The sequence below is a fragment of the Neltuma alba genome, unplaced genomic scaffold (assembly GCF_004799145.2).
Source record: "Neltuma alba isolate B1F8T4 unplaced genomic scaffold, ASM479914v2 tig00011015_pilon, whole genome shotgun sequence".
Lineage (NCBI taxonomy): Eukaryota > Viridiplantae > Streptophyta > Magnoliopsida > Fabales > Fabaceae > Neltuma > Neltuma alba.
Window position 1 is genome coordinate 93616 of NW_021635768.1, and position 19052 is coordinate 112667.

Below are 19052 nucleotides of genomic sequence, written 5' to 3' on the forward strand. Positions count from 1 at the left end.
ATTTGGATTTTTTTGTGGAACTGAATTTGGATCATGTTGTAAAAATTGATAAAAAGCTTTGGAACTTCAGTTTTTTCTTTCATTAGGTAAACCCAACTAACTCGTGTGATCGTCTATGAATGTGATAAACCATTTTGATTTTGTTCTGTTTGAATTTCGTGAAGGACCCCATACGTCACTGTGAATGGTCGCAAAGGGTTTTGATTCCTTCTAAGGGACGTGAGGGAAAGAAGTCCGGTGATGTTTGGCTTTTTCACAAGAATCACAATAGAATTCAGAAGTACTTTTATTTGAACAAATGGAAGGAAACATTTGAGACATGTAATTAAAATTGGGATGACCTAACCGTTTGTGCCATAACTCCAAATCACTAGTCCTAGGGAGAGACACTTTATTACAAGACTGAACACGACTTTCTTTGCTGTCTTCTAGGTAATAGAGACCATCAAACTCATTCGCACTACCAATTGTCGTCCCTGTCAGCAAATCCTGAAATACACAATGATCAGAGAAAAAATCAACATGGCATCGTTCCTCTTTAGCTAGTTGACTTACAGAGAGCAGGTTACATTTAAGGTTTGGTACGTGTAAAGTAGAGTGGAGAGTCATTGTAGCGGAAACTTTAATAGTACTAATTCCAATTACAGTAGAATCAGAATCATCAGCTATTTTAACTGTAAGTTTTTCAATTATAGGCTTATAGGATGTGAATAAAGCTCGATCGTCAGTCATATGATCAGATGCCCTTGAATCAATGATCTAACAGTTGCCAGAACACTTACTTTTAATAGATGCTAAGGCCTGTTTAAAGTTACCTCGTTTGACAACGGTGGCAATGGGTTGCTTACATGGTGGCTGGTCATTCTTTAGTTCAGTAAGCATCTCCATTATTTGTCCCAAGCGATCGTCCTGAGGTACTGAACTGCTTGAAGCAACAGTTTCTTCATATTTTCCAGCAACATAGCCACGGCCTCGCCCCTTTCTTGGTTTCCAATTTGCTGGCTTCTCATGGAGATCCTAGCAAGTATCTTTAGTATGCCCCTGCTTTTTGCAATGATCACATGTTGGATGACCTTTGCTATTACGATTTTCACTTGAATGCACAGCAAGCGCAGAGGATTCTGGGGCATGAGATTCTTCTTTCAGCATGGTCGTCGGCCTAGATTCTTCCTTTCAAAGAATGGAAACTACCTCACGAACAGAAGGCAGTAGGTCTTGGCTAAAAATCCGAGCTCGCATATCATCATAGATTGGGTTGAGGCCCACCAACAATTTGAATAGTCGTTTTGTTTCTTTTTCCTTTTGATCTTCAGCAGCGTCAGCGGAACAATGGTGGACTTTATTGGTTAATGAATCCAATTCCTGCCATAGAGTCGTTTTTTCAAGATAGTACTTATTTAAGGAATGAGATTCTTGTTTGACCTGCCAAAGCTTTGCTTTGATATCGAATATTTCTGTAGCACTTCTGGCGCCATCATAAGCTTCTCGCACGGCCTCCCAAATGTCACGGGCAGAGGGGAGAATCATGAACGCCTTCTTCATCGTAGGAGTCATCGTATTCACAAGCCATGAGGAGACCAACGCATTCTCCGACTTGCACACCTTCAACGCCTTTGCGTCAGTAGTTTGAGGTGCCTTGGACTCGCCGTAGATATAGCTTAATTTGTCTCTGCTGTCAAGAGCCAATGTCATTGACTGTGCCCACTCCCTGTAATTGTTGCCGTTCAGTCTCTCTGGAATTATCATCACAGTCGACAGTTCTGCACCGGGTCGAGATGACCCATTTGGGTTTGAGGAGTCCTCGGAGCTAGACGACATCATCGGGTCTGGTTGTCTTCGCCGAGGGTGTGACGCTAATGTGTTGACAGAGGAATTGGATGTATCCTCCGAATGCTCTGATACCATGAAGGATACAGAGAGTTCTGATTCTGTTGTGTGTTTTATTCATCTCGGTATACAAATATATACAAGCAGAGGAGCTATCTTGGCCGATTATACAGGGCTGATGATCATGGGATAGATTACAATCAAATCAGAATTCAAACAATGAAATCATAATATTTACATATCTAAATATTCTTTCCTATAATATCGGTAAATATCCACACTTTCTTTTCTTATACTTTGATATTCTGTAGTTGTAAATATATTGTAAATTGGATCAGGAGTTCTGTTCTCAAAGTTACTAGAGGATTTACATTTTGAATCAGAGTTAAATTCTGAGCTTTGTGTGCATATTTAAGTCCTTAATAATCTTGTAGGTGTTTGAGCCATCTACCTGATGCTGTAGGAAGAAATCCTGCACATTTTGACCTCTTCTTGGCAAGGAAACGTGTGAATGTTCAGGCCTCCAGTGATTGGCTAGTTCTACACTTACAAGAGTTAATATCACTGGCTTATCAGGTGCTTCTTTTAAAGTTATTAAAATATATTAAATGATTTTTTTTTTTTTTTTGCTGACAGTTAAACCATTTTAGAAAATCTGATGATTCAATAAGCCACAAATTTTAGTGTATTTTGATGAGGTCCAGATGAATATAAATAATTCTTGCAACCTCTCTGATTTGTCCGTTATCAGATAAGCACCATCCAGTTTGAGAACATGCAACCTGTTGGTGTGGGTCTCCTTGGAACCATCGTGGACAAGGTAACATTTCTGTCTGAAACTTGATTTTGTTTAACTCTTTTCCCTCCTGTTGGTTGTCCAGTTTGTCTATATGTGCCTTTTTTCATCACTTTCCTGCTCCCCTTGTCCCTCTTTTGATGTCAAAGTCTCACTTTGAGACCCTTTAAATTTACTGGCTTTTTTTTTTCCCCACGTACAAAGTTGCCTGTATCGGATGTTTGCGGTTTGTATTAAAGTGAGTTTGCTTTTGTCGAGTTGGAGCTTTTGGACTTAAGAGTATCACATGCCAATCTCTAAAATTTCGTGATTTCGCTTCAAAACTTGTGAACACTGAACATGATCACCGATATGCATTGAGGTATACCAATTTGAGGACCACAATTAACAGATACTTGTCTATGATTTCAGATAACTGGAGTAGTTTCTTTCAAGGATTAATATGCTGTTATTCTTTAATTATCCCTTATACCACAACGAAGAAATCTAGACTTGCATCATTAATGCTACTATAATAGGAATTCTCATGACTTAAGAAACATACATATAAAAGTATAATTATTCAATCCTAAGCACGTGGTCAAAATATGCTGAGACAACAGAAAACAGAGATACAATAAAACTAAAATTAAAAATGGGATCTTTGACGATGAGGGTGTGCTTGCGTGTAGCCTAATGAGTGTAATTGGAACAAGTGTGATCAATGCATAAGTGGAAAAACAAACTATCTGGTTGGCCATGTGCTAACAAGCTTGGCTAGCTTTATTTCAAAAATAAATAAATAAATAAAAATGTTCAAGCAGTTAGTTGTATGAAGATCATGCTGGAACATAATTATTGTTATTATTTTTTTCTGATAAGCTTTTTTCTATCATTATAATATCCCAACTGGCCAAAGTCTTCTTGTTAATGTGCCATTTGTGAATTTTGAACAACAGTTTGAAAAAGTTGCAGACCCTGAGCTTCCTGGACATCTTCTGCTGGAACAGTATCAGGTATATGATCATAAGCCTTTGAATCCCCGCCCCTCTCTAGCCCAGTTCCATGGTAGAACTAAAGATCTCTCCTTTCTTCCGTGTTTAACTAAGTATGCTTTAATTCCTGCATGCTTGTATTCCTGAGAAGACTTCATAGGGACTTATGATTAGTGTTTATGATCTTGATGATTTTTAACTTCTTGCATCACTTAAATTAAATGAAGCTGTGCTGTATATAGGCCCAACTAGTTTCTGCAGTTCGTACTACCTTGGACACATTCTCTAGTCCTAGTTTGCTGGAGGCAGGCTTGCACTTGGCTACGAAGGTCTAAATTTTCATGGTTCATTTTTCATTAATTTTGTAACCCTGGGCATCCACTCTCAAATACATGTACTTTTGACATCCTAAAAGTAACTTTAGACCTCTCAAGAGTAGCTTGAGTTACTTTTGTCGGATCCAAAAGTACTTTTGGGAGATTCACAAACATGCACTTTAAGTTAAACTCATACGATTAACATTACAATATGCAAAAACTTCAGATATTGACAAGTGGAATAATTAGTGGAGATCAAGCAGTGGTCAAGCGCTTATTTTCATTAATTTCTCGCCCACTGCATGACTTTGAGAACATTTATTATCCTTCATTTGCAGAATGGGTTACAAGCAAGGTATGTTGACTCCTATCTCTTGTGCACTTTTTAAACTGTATCAAGGCCATACAGTATATCTTTTTCCAATTTGTTTTGTTTTAGATAGTTTGATATCTTACCCCTTTTTGGAACAAAAATCTTGTTTTAGATTAAAGTAAGACTTCTGGCTGCGCATGCTTCACTCAAATGTTATATATATGCATCAATGAGGAAGCATGGAGATGTAATTCCGGAAGAATACCTGGCATTATTACCGTTATTCCAGAACAGCTCAAGTATTCTGGGGAAGTATTGGATTCGTACGTTGAAGGACTATAGTTATATATGCTTGTGCTTGAGTCCGAAAAGAAAGGTGAGACTGAATATGAACTTGATAGATTTCCTTTATTCCACTTTTTATTGTGGAGATGAAGCCTAGAATACTGTGGAACTGCTAATTTCTACATGGTTGCATTCTCATTCTAGCTGGGCTTTTGTTTTTTCCCCAGTGGAATCTGTTCCTTGAAGGACTCCAATCACCTGTTGCTTCTTCAAAGTTGCAGCCATGCTTGGAAGAATCTTGGCCTGTAATATTGCAAGCACTCGCACTTGATGCAGTTCCTGTGGGCTTTGAAGGGACTGAGTGCACCGAAGCCTCACATGAAACCACCCAAAAAAGTATATCTGCATCTGAATATAGTATGGTTGAATTGACCAGGGAAGATTTCCAGTTCCTGTGGGGGTTTTCTCTTCTAAGTCTGTTCCAGTCAAAAGATACTTCCCTTTCCAGGCCAATTATACGGCTGGCTTCTGTTAAATTTAACCATGGGCCAGACTTACCAACTCATGAAGAGAATCCTTCTGGGATGAAGTTATATGAAATTGTTTTGCTGGTTTTTCAGTTTCTCTTAGCTGAGAGATTTTCTAGAGGGGGATTCCTTACCATGGATATCTGCAGAGAACTGTTGCAGGTGGTTATCCTTTCAAGTCTTTTCGTTCTAACTTAAATAAAATCATGGGTGTGAAGGAATCTCATTGTCCCGCTGCCACATTTTATTTCATACTGGGTTCTGTGATGTCTGAGAGTTAAGGTCCTTGCTATTGAACCCCTTGAAGATGTTATATCGTTACCTTATATGATATTTTTATTTGCTTGTTTAATAATTTTGTTTGGACATATAAATAGATTGTTCTTCGTCTATTGAATTCATCAACTCTTTAGGCTTGGGGAATGCTTGAGCCTAGGTTAACTTTATATATTCTTGAACTTAAAAAACTGCGAGATGGTTGACAAGTATGTTGTCTGTTGAATGCAACATATAGATTCTTGGTACGGTAGAGCAAGTTGATATCACTTCTTTAGTTCCCCTTCCATATGTGCTTTTAATATGCATTTGAAACAGTTATCTTGTTATGGAGCCATATGGGTATCATAGAAATTTGGGCAACCTGAATCTTATAAATTCTCTTGCATAAAATTATTTTTCCCTTTTTTTTAGGGTTCAATGCTAAATATTTACCTGTAAAAGGGAAAAATCATGTCTTATGTCTTATCTATGCTCTACATCAATAAATCACTGCAAGTCAACTGCTTGTGCACTCTTGATAATTCTCTACCTTTTGGATAAATCCATATTCTCACTTTCTTTGTTATGTTTAATTCGTGCAGATTCTTTCATATTCCACCTATTTGGATAGTTCATGGAATAGTCTTGCAATATCTGTTTTGTCACAGGTAGACATTTGACTGTTTTTGTTGAACCTCAATTATATATCTTTCTTCATTTTATAGTATCTCCTCTTTTGTCTTGCTGTTGAATAAAAGCCTGTCAAGGATCACTTCATCTCAAAAGCTTAAGCATTTAAGCAGAAGTCCATGAATGATTTTAATCAATCCATAGTGCATTTAAATAACAAAATTCATGGGAAAACATGATTTGTTCTTTACTGGCATATACAGTGGCCAAAAAAAAAAAAAAATCTTTACTAGCATATTAATCTAGTGACCTATTTGCTGGTTAGTCCAGTTTTTTGAAGACATGATATTTCAGGTTAACATATTTTTTCCCACAGGTTGTGCAGAACTGTCCACGAGAATTTTTTGATAGTGAAAATTTTTCTCATTTAGCTGTGGAGCTTTGCTTTGATTACCTTTTTAAAGTATTTCAGAGGTAACATAATCTATGGTGACTTATGAATTTGACGTCGTTTCAATTGTTTCTTGGACTTTTATTTTTAATTTTTTTAATTTCTTTTTTTTTTTTTTTGGGTCAAAGATACTCAGCTTAGTTATCCCTATTTTTCTGTTCCACAGTACTGACTTACATTCTGTGGGTCATCCATTGTGGGAGGAAAATGTGATACGTACACTAGGTAGCACAGCTAAAGTGGTTATGCACCATGTTGAAACCAAGGTTTGTCAGTTATTGGTTACTGGATAACTTCTATCTAAGCCTTATTATTTTTCAGTCGTCATACACAATGAATTTTTTTGCATAATATGATTCGTCTTAAATTAATCTCATCTGCATTTATTGATATACTGTATCTTTAGTGCTGATTTGATCTTGTATCATGTTTACTTCAGATGCAAAAGCAATCAAAATCAGTTGTTCTGGGATTTATTTTGAGTGGCTACAGGTGCATTAAGGAGGCTTCCACTGAATTCTGCTTCTCTGAAGCAATTGATGTGGTCAATTGTGCATACCCTTTGTTAGAAAAAGTCATTGTTGGTGAGGTTTTTAATTTTTTAGTTGAAATTGATTTGGCCTACGTATGTTTCCTTTCCTGATAAGACTTGTTTGTAAGGTGCAAATATTTTCAGTTGCTTCTTGATTTTCTCCCCGTGGTAGTTACTAGTGTTTGTTTTATGCGTGTAATTTGGGGGCATTTTTATGCTTGCAACAAATTTTGTCCTGCGAGATTCCAGATGCTTGAATTGAGTTGAAGCTAACTTTGCAAATGCAAGTGCAGGCTCAACTTTGATTTATTAATCTATGATAGTTGATAGATGTCTACTCCATTTTTGATTGCAGATGAGTCTAAGATTAACGAAAGCATCTTATCTCTAAGAGAGATACTTAGAACTTGTTTAAGTGTGGTGGCTACCCTGGCTAAGGATTATATTGAAGGGTTTCATTTGCTGGACGTCAAACAAGTCAACAAGGGCAAACTATTGCAAATGAAGTTAACATTTTGTCTTGAACAAATTATATATATTGCTAAACTGGTTCTCGAAGTTGAATGCTTTGAAGATTGCAAAGAAAGCAACTCCACCTTCGATAGCACACTAAGATATTGTGTTAGATGTCTTCAAACCATACTTACTGATTCTAATACGCAGGTATATCAATATATGGTAGAATCTAATTGATACCCTGACAGAAAAACGATCTGATAGAAATTTCTTCTTGCTAGGTTCAAGTGATAGGCTTGCAAGTTCTAAAAGTTAGGGTTCAAAAAGGTGCAAATACAGAAGATTCCAGCTTCTTGATGTTTTTTGTTGGGGAACTCATGACTGATATTTTCACCTTGATTCAAAAAATGTTGAAGGTACTAGCAGCATATGCATCTGTCTTGATTCTTGATATCAGCCACAATTTATATTTTCATTTCTTCATCACATTTGGTCGTACCATATTTCAAGTACCGTTCTCAAAGATTCTTCCATTTCTGATGCCAGCAGAATCCTATAACTAAAGAATCAGTAACCATTGTCAGTGAGTGCTTGAGTCTCATGGTGCTATTACAAACAATGTCCAGAGGGAAGGATTGCCAGAGAGGTTATACGAAAATACTTCTGGAGGCCATTGTTATGGTTTTCTTGTCAACTGGAGATGGATTCTCTCAGGTAATATAAACTGAAAAAACTAAACATTGAATTAGCTCTTTCATGGTTATTTATTTAGTATTTTGATCATGCAAACAAATGCAGGAAGTCAATGATTTAAGAAGCACAGCCATTAAGCTTGTTTCTCGCCTCGCTCAAATTCCTTCTTCGGCAGTACATTTCAAGGATGCTATGCTATCAATGCCTCCACTACACCGCCAGCAACTTCAGGTACCTTTTTCGTAAAGATATATCTTCTGTGGATTGGCTATTGAACTTATCTTGTTCTGTTAGCATATCCTTGTGCGCCTTGAACAATCACCAGTTAGCTGTCCAGAACAATGATGAAGATTATAATGACGAAAATGGAAAACTCCTTCTATTTCCTCTGCTTATGTAATAAGCTTCCAATTAATATAAATGGTAGCAGCTTATTGATGATGTGTGTACATGGTATCTACGTTCAGGAAATAATCCGAGCTTCTGTAACACCTGACAAAAATGCAACAGAACTAAAGGTACCAGTTTTGGATGTAAAAATACCAAAGCCGGCAGCAGAGAGTGAAGAGAAACCTTCTGAACCACCTGCCACAGTGAAAACAGAAGACAGTAGTGTGGAGGAGGAGGAGGAAGAAGAAGTTAGTGAAGACGATTGGGATGCTTTTCAGTCTTTTCCTGTATCTGCAAATGATGCTGGAGATGAATCAAAAACTGAGAATGCTACTGAGGACCCTAACCTGGTTGAAGCATCTCATACAGAAGGCACTTCTGATGATGATGGGATTCGAGAACATTGCAAATCCAAATCTGTGAACGATGCTGAAAATCCACAGGAAGTCAAAGAGGAAGCGACATCACAGGAATTAACGACAGAGCAATGTGATATGCCATCCAATGACTGCTCTAACAAGCTACAGGATATTGAGCCTGGGGAAGGAGAACAACTGGTAATTCATGATGTTCATGATAAGGAAACATCAATCCCAGATACTGAACTGGTCTCTGACGATCATTTGTCTGACAAAGAAACCAAAGAATTAGTTGAAGGGGAGTCAGAAGCTGATATTCTGCACAAAGAACATTTACTTGAGCAAGAAGCATCAGATTCTGCAGTACTCAAACAAAGTTCAAGTGAATCTGATAACAATGAACAGATCAGGAAATGCGAGGATGCCAAGGAAGACGATATAAATGAAAACAAGGGCTGTGAGCAGCAACAGAACAAGGATGATAGTCCTGTAGAAAGTGAAAATAGTTCGAAATAAGAATGACTTGCTAATTACTAGACAACACAGAGCGTGTAGTACACGTCAATTCAGGTTCATGAGATTTTGTAGCTATTATCTCTTGTGTATGGTAATTTTTTTTTTTTTTAATGTAACATCGTATGTGTCGGTGCTACCATTAGCATTTCAATTATGTAAATTGGCAGTGTTTGAAATTCATTGATGTGTTCCCTGCTTTATTAACTAGTTCAATCATAGCTTTATTTATTTCCTTTCATTACCAAATTAACTTTTCCTTTTAATTCTGTAACAATACCACGCAACACAAACTCAAATGCCAATTGTTTTTTTTAATTATATATATTACTCCTATTATCCTTAATATAGGATCTAACTGTTGAGTTGATTTTGATCCTAAATATAAGACATATTTCTCATATTTATTAATTTTTTTCTAAATTACCTCTATAAATACTCTTTCAATCATAATCAAGCAGAAAATGAAGGGAAGATGACAAGAAAGATGATTATAGTGTTCTGGAAAAAATATGTTATATTTTTTATAATTAACTAACTCACACAACCTTTTTAATCTAATCAAATTAGTTAAATAAGTCTTATATTAAAGATCGGGAGAGTATTAGATGGAAAAAAAACATGTGCGTGCATATAAATACATACATGTATGTGTTGACAAGGACACACGTATCTTCTTTGTGGGTTGAAGTCGGCTGAAGGTGTTTGGATTAGCTTAGGAATACGAGAGAAATTTTGTTTCTTAAAATGTAAAAAGTTTTTATTAAGTGAATTTAATTTATACGATTATAATATTATTCTATAAAAAAAATTCCTCTTTACAGTAGCTTAAACGATCACTTTACGGACCATACATACACTGTCGCAGCTCTAAGAACGAATTGGCCCCTGTTGACAATAATCTTTGCATCGTTAGATGGGACGAACTAAGGTCCTATTTTTTAGATAATCCAAAATTTAAAAGGCACACCCATTTGTAGATATGATTTTACAAAAATAATTGAAACTAAATTATAAATCTCATAATACGCACTTTTTTTTTTTACCAGAATAATACGCACGCTTTGAAGGCAAATCAGGTATATTATTCATGATTCATGAATAATTATTTTTTATTAATATAGATATGTGTTAAATCTTGTATATTATATACAGATGATATCAAATTATTTTTTTTTTCAAATAATGTTTGTTTTTTTAAAAAAATATAACTTTTTAAAACATTTTTCAAATAATACAACTTTGTTCTTATAGTTTAACCATTTAAAAATTCAGTCCTTGCATTTTAAAAAAATAAAATTATATATTTCATGAAGTTTGAGGGCTAAAATTTTAAATTATTAAAACTATAAAATTTGAGTTGCAGTGAATTAAAATTTAAAGAACGAGAAACAATTAAGTCAAAAACATAGGGATGGAAAAAAAATTATTTGAATACACAATAATCATAATCATTCAAATAGACAAATATCCTCCTAATCTTCTTCTGGCCCTCCCTCTCTCGTTGTATAAGACTGTAACGCAAAAAACTCCAATTTCTCATGAATCTGCAAAATTTTGTTTGTTTCATTCTGTGTCTGCTGTGTTTTAATAGTTTGCCCCATCGTTTTTGCCTTGATTCTGTTTGCTGCTGATTTGGATACCGTCGGGAGCTAATTATAACGGAATTGAACAATAAGAAGTAAGTTGCTAATTGAACCATTTTATGATGTGATAATCACAAAAATAAAAAGTTTGGGGACCGATTTGAAAAATTGAAAAATCGAAAAAATCTAAAATCTCCTTTGGAAAGTTCGGTGATGCCGCCATTTATTTTCATTCCGCGAGGGCGGCCTCGATGTCCATCGTTCTCGCGGCTCACGCACTGGAGCCTGCAGATTGACCTCTTTCGAATCCCTGCTATTCATTTCCTCGTTTGGCAGTCTCCACAAGTCACACTTTGAATATCATTTTGCCTCCAATCCCGGTTTATTTATTCAGATACAGCTCCTATATCAGTTCCTTGCCATTTCTATAGAATTCTAAACTTTTTGGACTCTTCTGAATAAGTTTGCAATAGTTCAAGACATACATTTTTCTTTTCTATTTGTTTATTTTGGGGTGTGGAGGCTTCTTTGTCATGGAAGACAGGTCGGAGCTGCTGATTCTGTATGCTACTCAGACTGGAAATGCATTGGATGCAGCGGAGCGGCTTGGTCGCGAAGCTGAACGAAGAGGCTGCCCTGTCAAGATTCATTCTTTGGACGACTATGATCCTGTGAGTTGCTTTCTCTATTTGTATCCCATAGACGAAATTGCAGTTTCGGTTGTGGCTTTGTTGTTCTTAATTTCTCTCAAGGCCTCAACGTAGTGAAGAAACACTAAATTCGAAAGCTTTGCCTGCCTGAGGATACAATATGGCCTTTTTCCTGTGATAGCCCGAGAAAATGTGTTATGATGGTTGATCGAGATGCTATAGATGTTAAAACTTTGGCAGGGTGAGGTCAAAATGTCTGGGTGTGGGGGTGGAGAAAATGCTTCTACTGTCGTCTTCAAGTGTAAATTCTTAGTTGTTAAGGCTTGAACTTAATTACCGCAAGCTTTTGAAATTTCAGCGTCTTCAATGGTTTTCTTTGTGATTGTCAGGTCCTTTATATTCGATGCATATCGTGCACGATGAAATTAATATCAACAATATTGGTCTGATTTATGAGGAGGCCAAAATTTTGTGGCAATGTGGGGTTTATGCTATTCTCATTGCATCATGGGAATGGAATAGCCACCATAACGAATGGTTTCTTTGGCTCCTTTCATAGAGAACCATGGCACAAGCTTGTGTTTATTGTCTCATTGGTTCTTTGCTCATGTATTTTGAGGGAATAGTGTATCTTTTTTTCCCCCTTTGTTTGGTCTGATTAGGGACTGCCAGTTTTCTTGCATGGTACTCAATAGAATTAATACTAATGACATACATTTAACATTCACTCACCTAATACTTCCATATCCCCTAAATATTTATATTGCGCTATGTGCATGTATAGTTCTCTAAATTTTGCTCATTTATTTTGATTTTGATTCTTGGGTAACCGTTTTCTCATGGAATAAACTGTTTGGCACCAATTAGAGCTGTTTCCCTTGACCTGTTTTTAGGATGGAAAAAGGATCACGAGGCCTTTTATTCTCTTAGCAATGCTTTGATGCATTTGGCTGGAGCGGAATGCCTGCATCTGTAAGGCTGCTCTGTTGCCTTAAGATATCTTATATGATCAGATTATGTTTGTGACTTCTCACTAGTGTTCAGCTTATATTATCTTTAAGGGCTTGCCTTTTGTTTATCCAAAAGGATTGGATGGCATGTTATATGTTGAAGACTCTATTTCTCTATCATTAATTTCATTTTCTTTAGGAGAGCAGCTTCTTTCTCTTTCATATGGTTATCTCTTTTTAATACATTATATTTTATCCAAAAATATTTGTTTGTAGAACTTGTTACCGATGGAGGGGGCTGTGATTTTTGTGGTTTCAACGACAGGCCAGGGGGACACACCAGATTCCATGAAGGTTAGTTAAAAGTATTTTTTATTTGTTTGTGGTTTGGTGGCATGGAAGTGATAAGGAGGAGAGAATTAATTTTCATTTGCCCAGTTGGTTATTTTCCTTGTTTGTTTATTTGTTTATTTTTCTTAATATGCAGGTCTTTTGGAGGTATCTTTTGCAGAAAAACCTGAGCAAGCATTGGCTGAATGGCGTTCCTTATGCTGTATTTGGTTTGGGTGATTCAGGATATCTGAAATACAATGTAAGGACATTGTTTGTAGTATACTCCACGTTTTTGTTGGGACAGTATTGCGTTCCTTCCCTCAGATAAATATAAACATAATATTTAATAGAAATCTTTTGACTGTGAAAATCACTTCAATTGAGTAATTCCATACTGGAATTTGATGAAAATATGGTTATTAATCTTGGTAGATATGTTTTGATATTTAATTTTCATCTTCTGAAAAAATGTGTGCACAAAATTTCAGTTTGTCGCAAAGAAGCTTGACAAAAGATTAATGGACCTTGGTGGAAGAACTATTTTGGAAAGAGGTCTAGGAGATGATCAACACCCTTCAGGGTAAGATTTTCTAATATGCCATCAATTCAGAATATTTTGTATGATTTGGTTGAAACAATTACCTTTGTGCTTGTGACTAAAGGGAGCTTGACCCCCAGTTGGATCTTGTATGATTCTTTTTGAATGTTAGTCATCATTTCTATTTTTTTTTTTTTAAAAAAAAAGTTTAAAAATGAGTGAATTATTTATTTTTCTAGCTGTATACTCATTTGCAGCTACGAAGGTGCTTTGGATCCTTGGATGTTATCTCTATGGCAAGTGCTAAGCTTAATAAAACCTGAATTCTTCCCCAACGGCGCTGATGTCATTGTTCCAAATGAAACATTAATTGATCAGCCAAAAGTCCAAATCACTTATCACAACACTGACATTGTGGAGTCACAATTTTCTACTGCCTCAGGTAACAAGTTATTAAATTTTTTGCTGACTTGCAATGTTCCCTTAATAATTAAGCTTTGCCTTGATGCACCATTTAAGATAAGGCATGATAGTCTAAGAAACATTGGTTAGTATTTTATAAACTCTTATCATATGAGCTTTTACACTATCATGTGTTTTCTGTTTTTGTTTTGGACAATACATTACCATCCACATTTGTATATTTGTTGCTGATGCATTTTCATCTTTTATAGGAAAAGTGATGCTATCTTGAAGTGCCTTTCTTTAGTTTAAATAGCTGGTTATGTGTGCTTGAGATTGATAAGAGATCATGTGTACAGCAACCTCTCCTAACTTACACTAGGAGAAACAAATGGCCAAAATTACTTGGGCCTCAGCATAACCATTTTAATGGGGAAGTTATGAAGTAGTGTTCAAAGCCACTAATGCTTCAGTTTTTCCAAATCTGCGTCAGTTGTAGTTTCAGTTCTGCTCATGTTTGTCTGTGGCGTTCATGTCTTTGTTATGAGTTATTTAGCTCTTTAGTTATCCAGGTCTATATTATAAATACTTGTATGCAGAAGTATTAGGTAATTAGTTCTTGTAAATTACTTGTACCAGAGATACTTCTCTTGGGTTGTTAGAGTGATATGATTTGTAGCAGCATTTTATCTTTTTCTTTCTCTCCTAGTTAACAGATATGCACTTGTGATGAGTTTATTTCGAGCCATGCCTTTCTTGTTCCCTTTGTAATGGAACTTTGGTAGAACTTATTAAATTTGCCAACGTATACTTGTGGTTTTTCCCCAGATTTAAAGTATAATGAGATTCAAATTGGAGGTGCTCGTTCAATGCATCCTGGCACATCCCATCCTGACAGAAACAGGCCTGGCTGCTTTCTTAAGATGGTATTGAATTAAAAAATATTATAGATTTGCTGGAATTGTTGCTGTGTATTCTACTTAAAGGAAAATGATGTGATCAGTATATAGGTTGCTGTGTGACTGTGCATTGTCCAATCTGTTTCATATATAGTGCATGATCCTACTTATGTTATAAATTGATTAGTTCGTGAGATCTTTTAAAGTTCAAGACGTTTGATATACAATTGTCTGTATCCAGAGAATAGTGCGAGGAATGTAAGTAGTGCAGCGAAGGTTTTGGAAAGGCCATGCCTAGAATACTAAGCAATCTAATTATGTGCATTTTAAAGACACTGTTGTGCATTTTATTGTTTGGAAAATAGAGGAATCTGACCTTTTAGTTTTAGGGAAAAGTCATTTGTTGATGGAAAGAAATAATATTTGCTGAAAGATTTCCAATCCTGTGTGAAGCGGTTCAGCTTTAGTGATAGATATTAATACTGATAGATATATGTCATTGGGGTCTTTCAGTTGCTATATATATTCAAATTGCTTGCCAATGTATCCTTTATCTCGTTTGTTATTTCATTATTTCATATATCTAGTTCTGATCGTGTAGGTAAAGAATCTTCCTTTGACCAAATCAAGCAGTGGAAAAGATGTCCGTCACTTTGAGTTTGAATTTTTTTCACATGTAAGCTCTTTGTTTTCTATAAACTTGTTGTATATATTTGTATAACATGTAAGTCAGATTCTCTTAACTCGTTTATGTATGATTTATTTATTTATTTATCTATCTATCTTTTGTTTATTTCTACTTCAAATTGATTTTACTTCATATGATAATACCTCCAAGGTTATTCAGCTTCCTCTTTCGAAGTAAAGGATGTCTTTATGATTTTCCTTAGGTTATTGAATATGACATTGGTGATGTCCTTGAAATTCTCCCCAGTCAAGATCCAGCTGCAGTTGATGCTTTTCTACGTTGCTGTAAATTAAATCCTGATTCATTTATTACTGTGAGTGCTTTATGTTATTTTTGAGAATATTGTAATTCTTCTGTACATGATATTTTTGGACATATCACACTAAGTTGCCCCTTGTCTACTAGTACTAGCATTTCCATGCATGCATCCTTCAACTACAATGAACTTTCATGGCTGCACTATAGATTTTTCTTTTTTAAAAAAATGCTATTAGGTTTTTCTGTGACTGATTTGATGATTCTGTTTTATGAACTGAAAAAATCAGTATTTTTTTTAGCTCCTTGTAAAAGTTGAAAATTAATCTTAAATTTGTTCTTTTCAGGAATGTTAAAATAATTTAGTGTGTTGAATTTTGTACTGGCTTCCAGTTCCAGCTTATTGGCATTTTCCAACAAAATCATCATTCTTTATTTTATTTTTTTTTTTTTGGGGGGGGGGGGAGAGGGGGCCTGAATCATTCTTTCTATGATATATCTACACAATTCAATTCTTTGCATACGTCTGGTGACAATTATGTGAATATGCGTTGTTCTGTTATTTTCTTATAAGCAATTTCATCAATTTCAGGTCAGTCCGAGAGAAATGAATAATTGTGGTGCACATGCCTCTATGATCCCGATAAAGTTGAAGACTTTTGTGGAATTGACAATGGACGTATCTTCAGCTTCCCCTCGACGATATTTCTTTGAGGCAAGAACCACTATGCTTTTTAACCATCGTTATAATGGCAATTTAGATAGCATTGCCCACCATGCTATATAGTTCAACATTTTGCGCTTCGCCTAGTTGTGACTCTATTTTATTATTATTTTTACTTTATTGTAGCTTCGGGATTCAGGGTTATGTACAAAGAGTAATATGTTTAAGCAAAGGAAAGAGATATGGAATGCCCTTGGTAGCCTTTACTTTTCTATCTAGATTGACAAAGAAGCCTTCACATTTTTGTTAAAATGTTAGTATTAATATTGCAAAGAAGCCATTATACCCTGTTGTTGAATGTCTTTTTTCCCTCCGGCGACATGGTACTTCTGTTTTACCTTTATGATTGTATATTCATCATGGAATTTAGTCTGATGCATAAGGCTTTCTTAAATTTAAAGAACTTGTAGGAAAGGATGCATGACAGTAGCAGGTGCTTTCTTGATTACATTGTTGTTTCTTCATAAACCTAGTGAAATCAAGCTTTCTACATGCACACGTACGTAACTTTCCGCAGTAAGTACTTACATATCAATCATTTGTTATTTCAAGGTCATGAGTTTCTTTGCTACGGCAGAACATGAGAGGGAACGACTCCAGTATTTTGTTTCACCTGAAGGAAGAGAAGACCTCTATCAGTACAACCAGAAGGAGCGGAGAACTGTCCTTGAGGTAAAATGAACAACTCATGACACATGATTTTCCTATTGAGTCTTCGTTATGTGTCAGTTTTTTCTTTTTTAAATTATAAATTTCATGTGATCCCCCCCCCCCAAAAAAAATCTTTGCATTGCTCCATATTTTTTTGGTATAAAGGTATGTTAAAGAGCTGTCTTTTGATATTAAATGGAGCAAAAATTACAGATGGACGTAGAAGAATTGTTGAATGAATAATTAAGACTTGGGTGGTTCTTAAACTTTGGTCGTGCTTGGTAACCACATATGATAGGGGCATGTGTTACTTTGGCTGTCGCTGTATGATTATCTTAAAAAAGATTACGATTTTTCCAGTGCCTTTTATTTTTTGGGTTGGGGGGGGGGGTGGTGTTGAAAAATATTATTATCCTCCTGGGGTTTAGCCCGAATTTAGTTCCCCCCCCCCCCTATGTAGTCTGAAGTGTCTCGTTCCACGTGCTTGTAATTTGTTGTGCAACCACGTAACAACCCTGTGGTAGTGTTATTCTTGTTGTTGCTAGAATAATTTTGTGGGGAAAAAAAAAAAAGAATGAACAATTTGAATGTCTGAATTATGTTTTATATATGTCTTAAAAAGTTTCATAATTTTAGGAGGTTATTACTAGGATAAAAGCTGACATTTCAAAGCTGAAATTAGAACCATCCACTTATTGGATGTTTTTGGTTCATTGCCTTGAATTGTTTATTTTGATAAGTTGGAGTCCTTTTATAAGCACTTTTAAGCAGTCTCTGAGTATCTTTCTTTCTTTTTTGTTTTTTTGCCTTTATATGGAATCATCTTGTTTTAATTGATATTCGTATTTCTTTGAAACTAAGCAGGTGTTGGAGGATTTTCCTTCAGTACAAATGCCATTTGAGTGGCTGGTGCAATTAGTTCCTCCACTGAAAACAAGAGCATTTTCTATATCTTCTTCCCAATCAGCTCATCCCAATCAAGTGCACTTGACTGTAAATGTAGTGTCTTGGACAACACCTTACCAAAGGAAGAGGAAAGGCCTATGCTCCACATGGCTAGCTTCACTGGATCCTACAGATGGTAAAAGCACAAAAAAGGGGAAAGAAAAAATGAAAAAAAAAAACACACTATACAGATTATTCTTGTGAAGATGCCATCTGTTTACTTGTGTTCTTAACTATTTTCCTTTTGTGCAGTCGTCTATATACCAGGTTGGATTCATAAAGGTTCTCTTCCTCCTCCCTCACCTTCACTTCCCCTGGTACTCATTGGACCTGGAACTGGTTGCGCACCATTTCGTGGATTTGTGGAGGAAAGAGCATTACAAAGCAGAAAGAGTTCAACTGCACCGATTATTTTCTTCTTTGGTTGTCGAAACGAAGATGGCGACTTCCTGTACCGAGACTTCTGGTTGTCTCATTCACAAAACCATGGCGTGCTTTCAGAAACGAATGGTGGTGGTTTCTATGTCGCCTTTTCAAGGGACCAACCTCAAAAGGTCTATGTTCAGCATAAAATGCGAGAACAGAGCCAAAGGATCTGGAATCTATTAGCTGAGGGAGCTGCTATTTACATAGCAGGTTCTTCAACCAAAATGCCAGCAGATGTATCATCAACTTTGGAGGAAATTGTAATTAAAGAAAGTGGGGTCTCAAAGGATGTTGCTTTGAGGTGGTTTAGGGCTTTAGAAAAGAGTGGTAAATATCATATTGAGGCATGGTCATAGAAGAAGACCCAAATCTGTTTCACTTTCTGGTTCTATCAGATTGAATTTTGTGTAATTCATTTATAATAAATTTTTGGTAATTTATATGATGATTCTTAATCAGAAATTAATTAGATACGTTTCCTTTAAATGGTGACAATTGAACCTTGGTTTGTGCATTGATGACAAATGTTTACACACTCCATTCTTTGGATATGTGTGTCCATACTTCCAAGTTAGATCATAGTTAAGAGAAATTTCACTTGAGCTTTTAAACTTGATCAAAATGACATGAAGAGATTTTGATAATTAAATTTTAATTCTCCTAAAAGAGCCAAACTATCCCTAG

The 19052-nt window shown here is 35.8% G+C and overlaps 2 protein-coding genes across 3 annotated transcripts in view; both read left to right on the top strand.

Moving 5' to 3' along the window:
* The window catches only part of LOC114760738 (protein SWEETIE), a 40176-nt gene extending 30611 nt beyond the window's left edge, over positions 1–9565 (top strand). Inside the window, exons 33-48 of the mRNA XM_028950031.1 lie at positions 2262–2403; positions 2579–2647; positions 3562–3618; positions 3840–3926; positions 4141–4269; positions 4400–4603; positions 4740–5201; positions 5900–5965; positions 6304–6401; positions 6545–6644; positions 6818–6962; positions 7266–7573; positions 7648–7782; positions 7913–8080; positions 8165–8290; positions 8527–9565. Of these exons, the coding sequence (XP_028805864.1) occupies positions 2262–2403; positions 2579–2647; positions 3562–3618; positions 3840–3926; positions 4141–4269; positions 4400–4603; positions 4740–5201; positions 5900–5965; positions 6304–6401; positions 6545–6644; positions 6818–6962; positions 7266–7573; positions 7648–7782; positions 7913–8080; positions 8165–8290; positions 8527–9324 (3094 nt within the window). The 3' untranslated portion in view covers positions 9325–9565. The remainder of the gene's footprint in view (positions 1–2261; positions 2404–2578; positions 2648–3561; positions 3619–3839; positions 3927–4140; positions 4270–4399; positions 4604–4739; positions 5202–5899; positions 5966–6303; positions 6402–6544; positions 6645–6817; positions 6963–7265; positions 7574–7647; positions 7783–7912; positions 8081–8164; positions 8291–8526) is intronic.
* A 1584-nt stretch (positions 9566–11149) lies between these two features.
* LOC114760735 (NADPH-dependent diflavin oxidoreductase 1) lies at positions 11150–18813 on the top strand. 2 transcript variants are annotated; one of them, XM_028950028.1, is made up of 13 exons: positions 11504–11578; positions 12451–12529; positions 12784–12861; positions 12995–13099; positions 13329–13420; positions 13636–13820; positions 14609–14706; positions 15281–15355; positions 15570–15680; positions 16215–16337; positions 16899–17018; positions 17862–18078; positions 18195–18813. In XM_028950028.1, the coding sequence occupies exons 2-13, from the start codon at positions 12518–12520 to the stop codon at positions 18722–18724; spliced, it is 1746 nt and encodes a 581-aa protein (XP_028805861.1). In that variant the 5' UTR covers positions 11504–11578; positions 12451–12517; the 3' UTR covers positions 18725–18813. The 2 variants fall into 2 exon arrangements, with proteins under 2 accessions (XP_028805860.1, XP_028805861.1); XM_028950027.1 differs by lacking the exon at positions 12451–12529 and having other exon boundaries at positions 11150–11578.
* Positions 18814–19052: the final 239 nt, after the last annotated feature.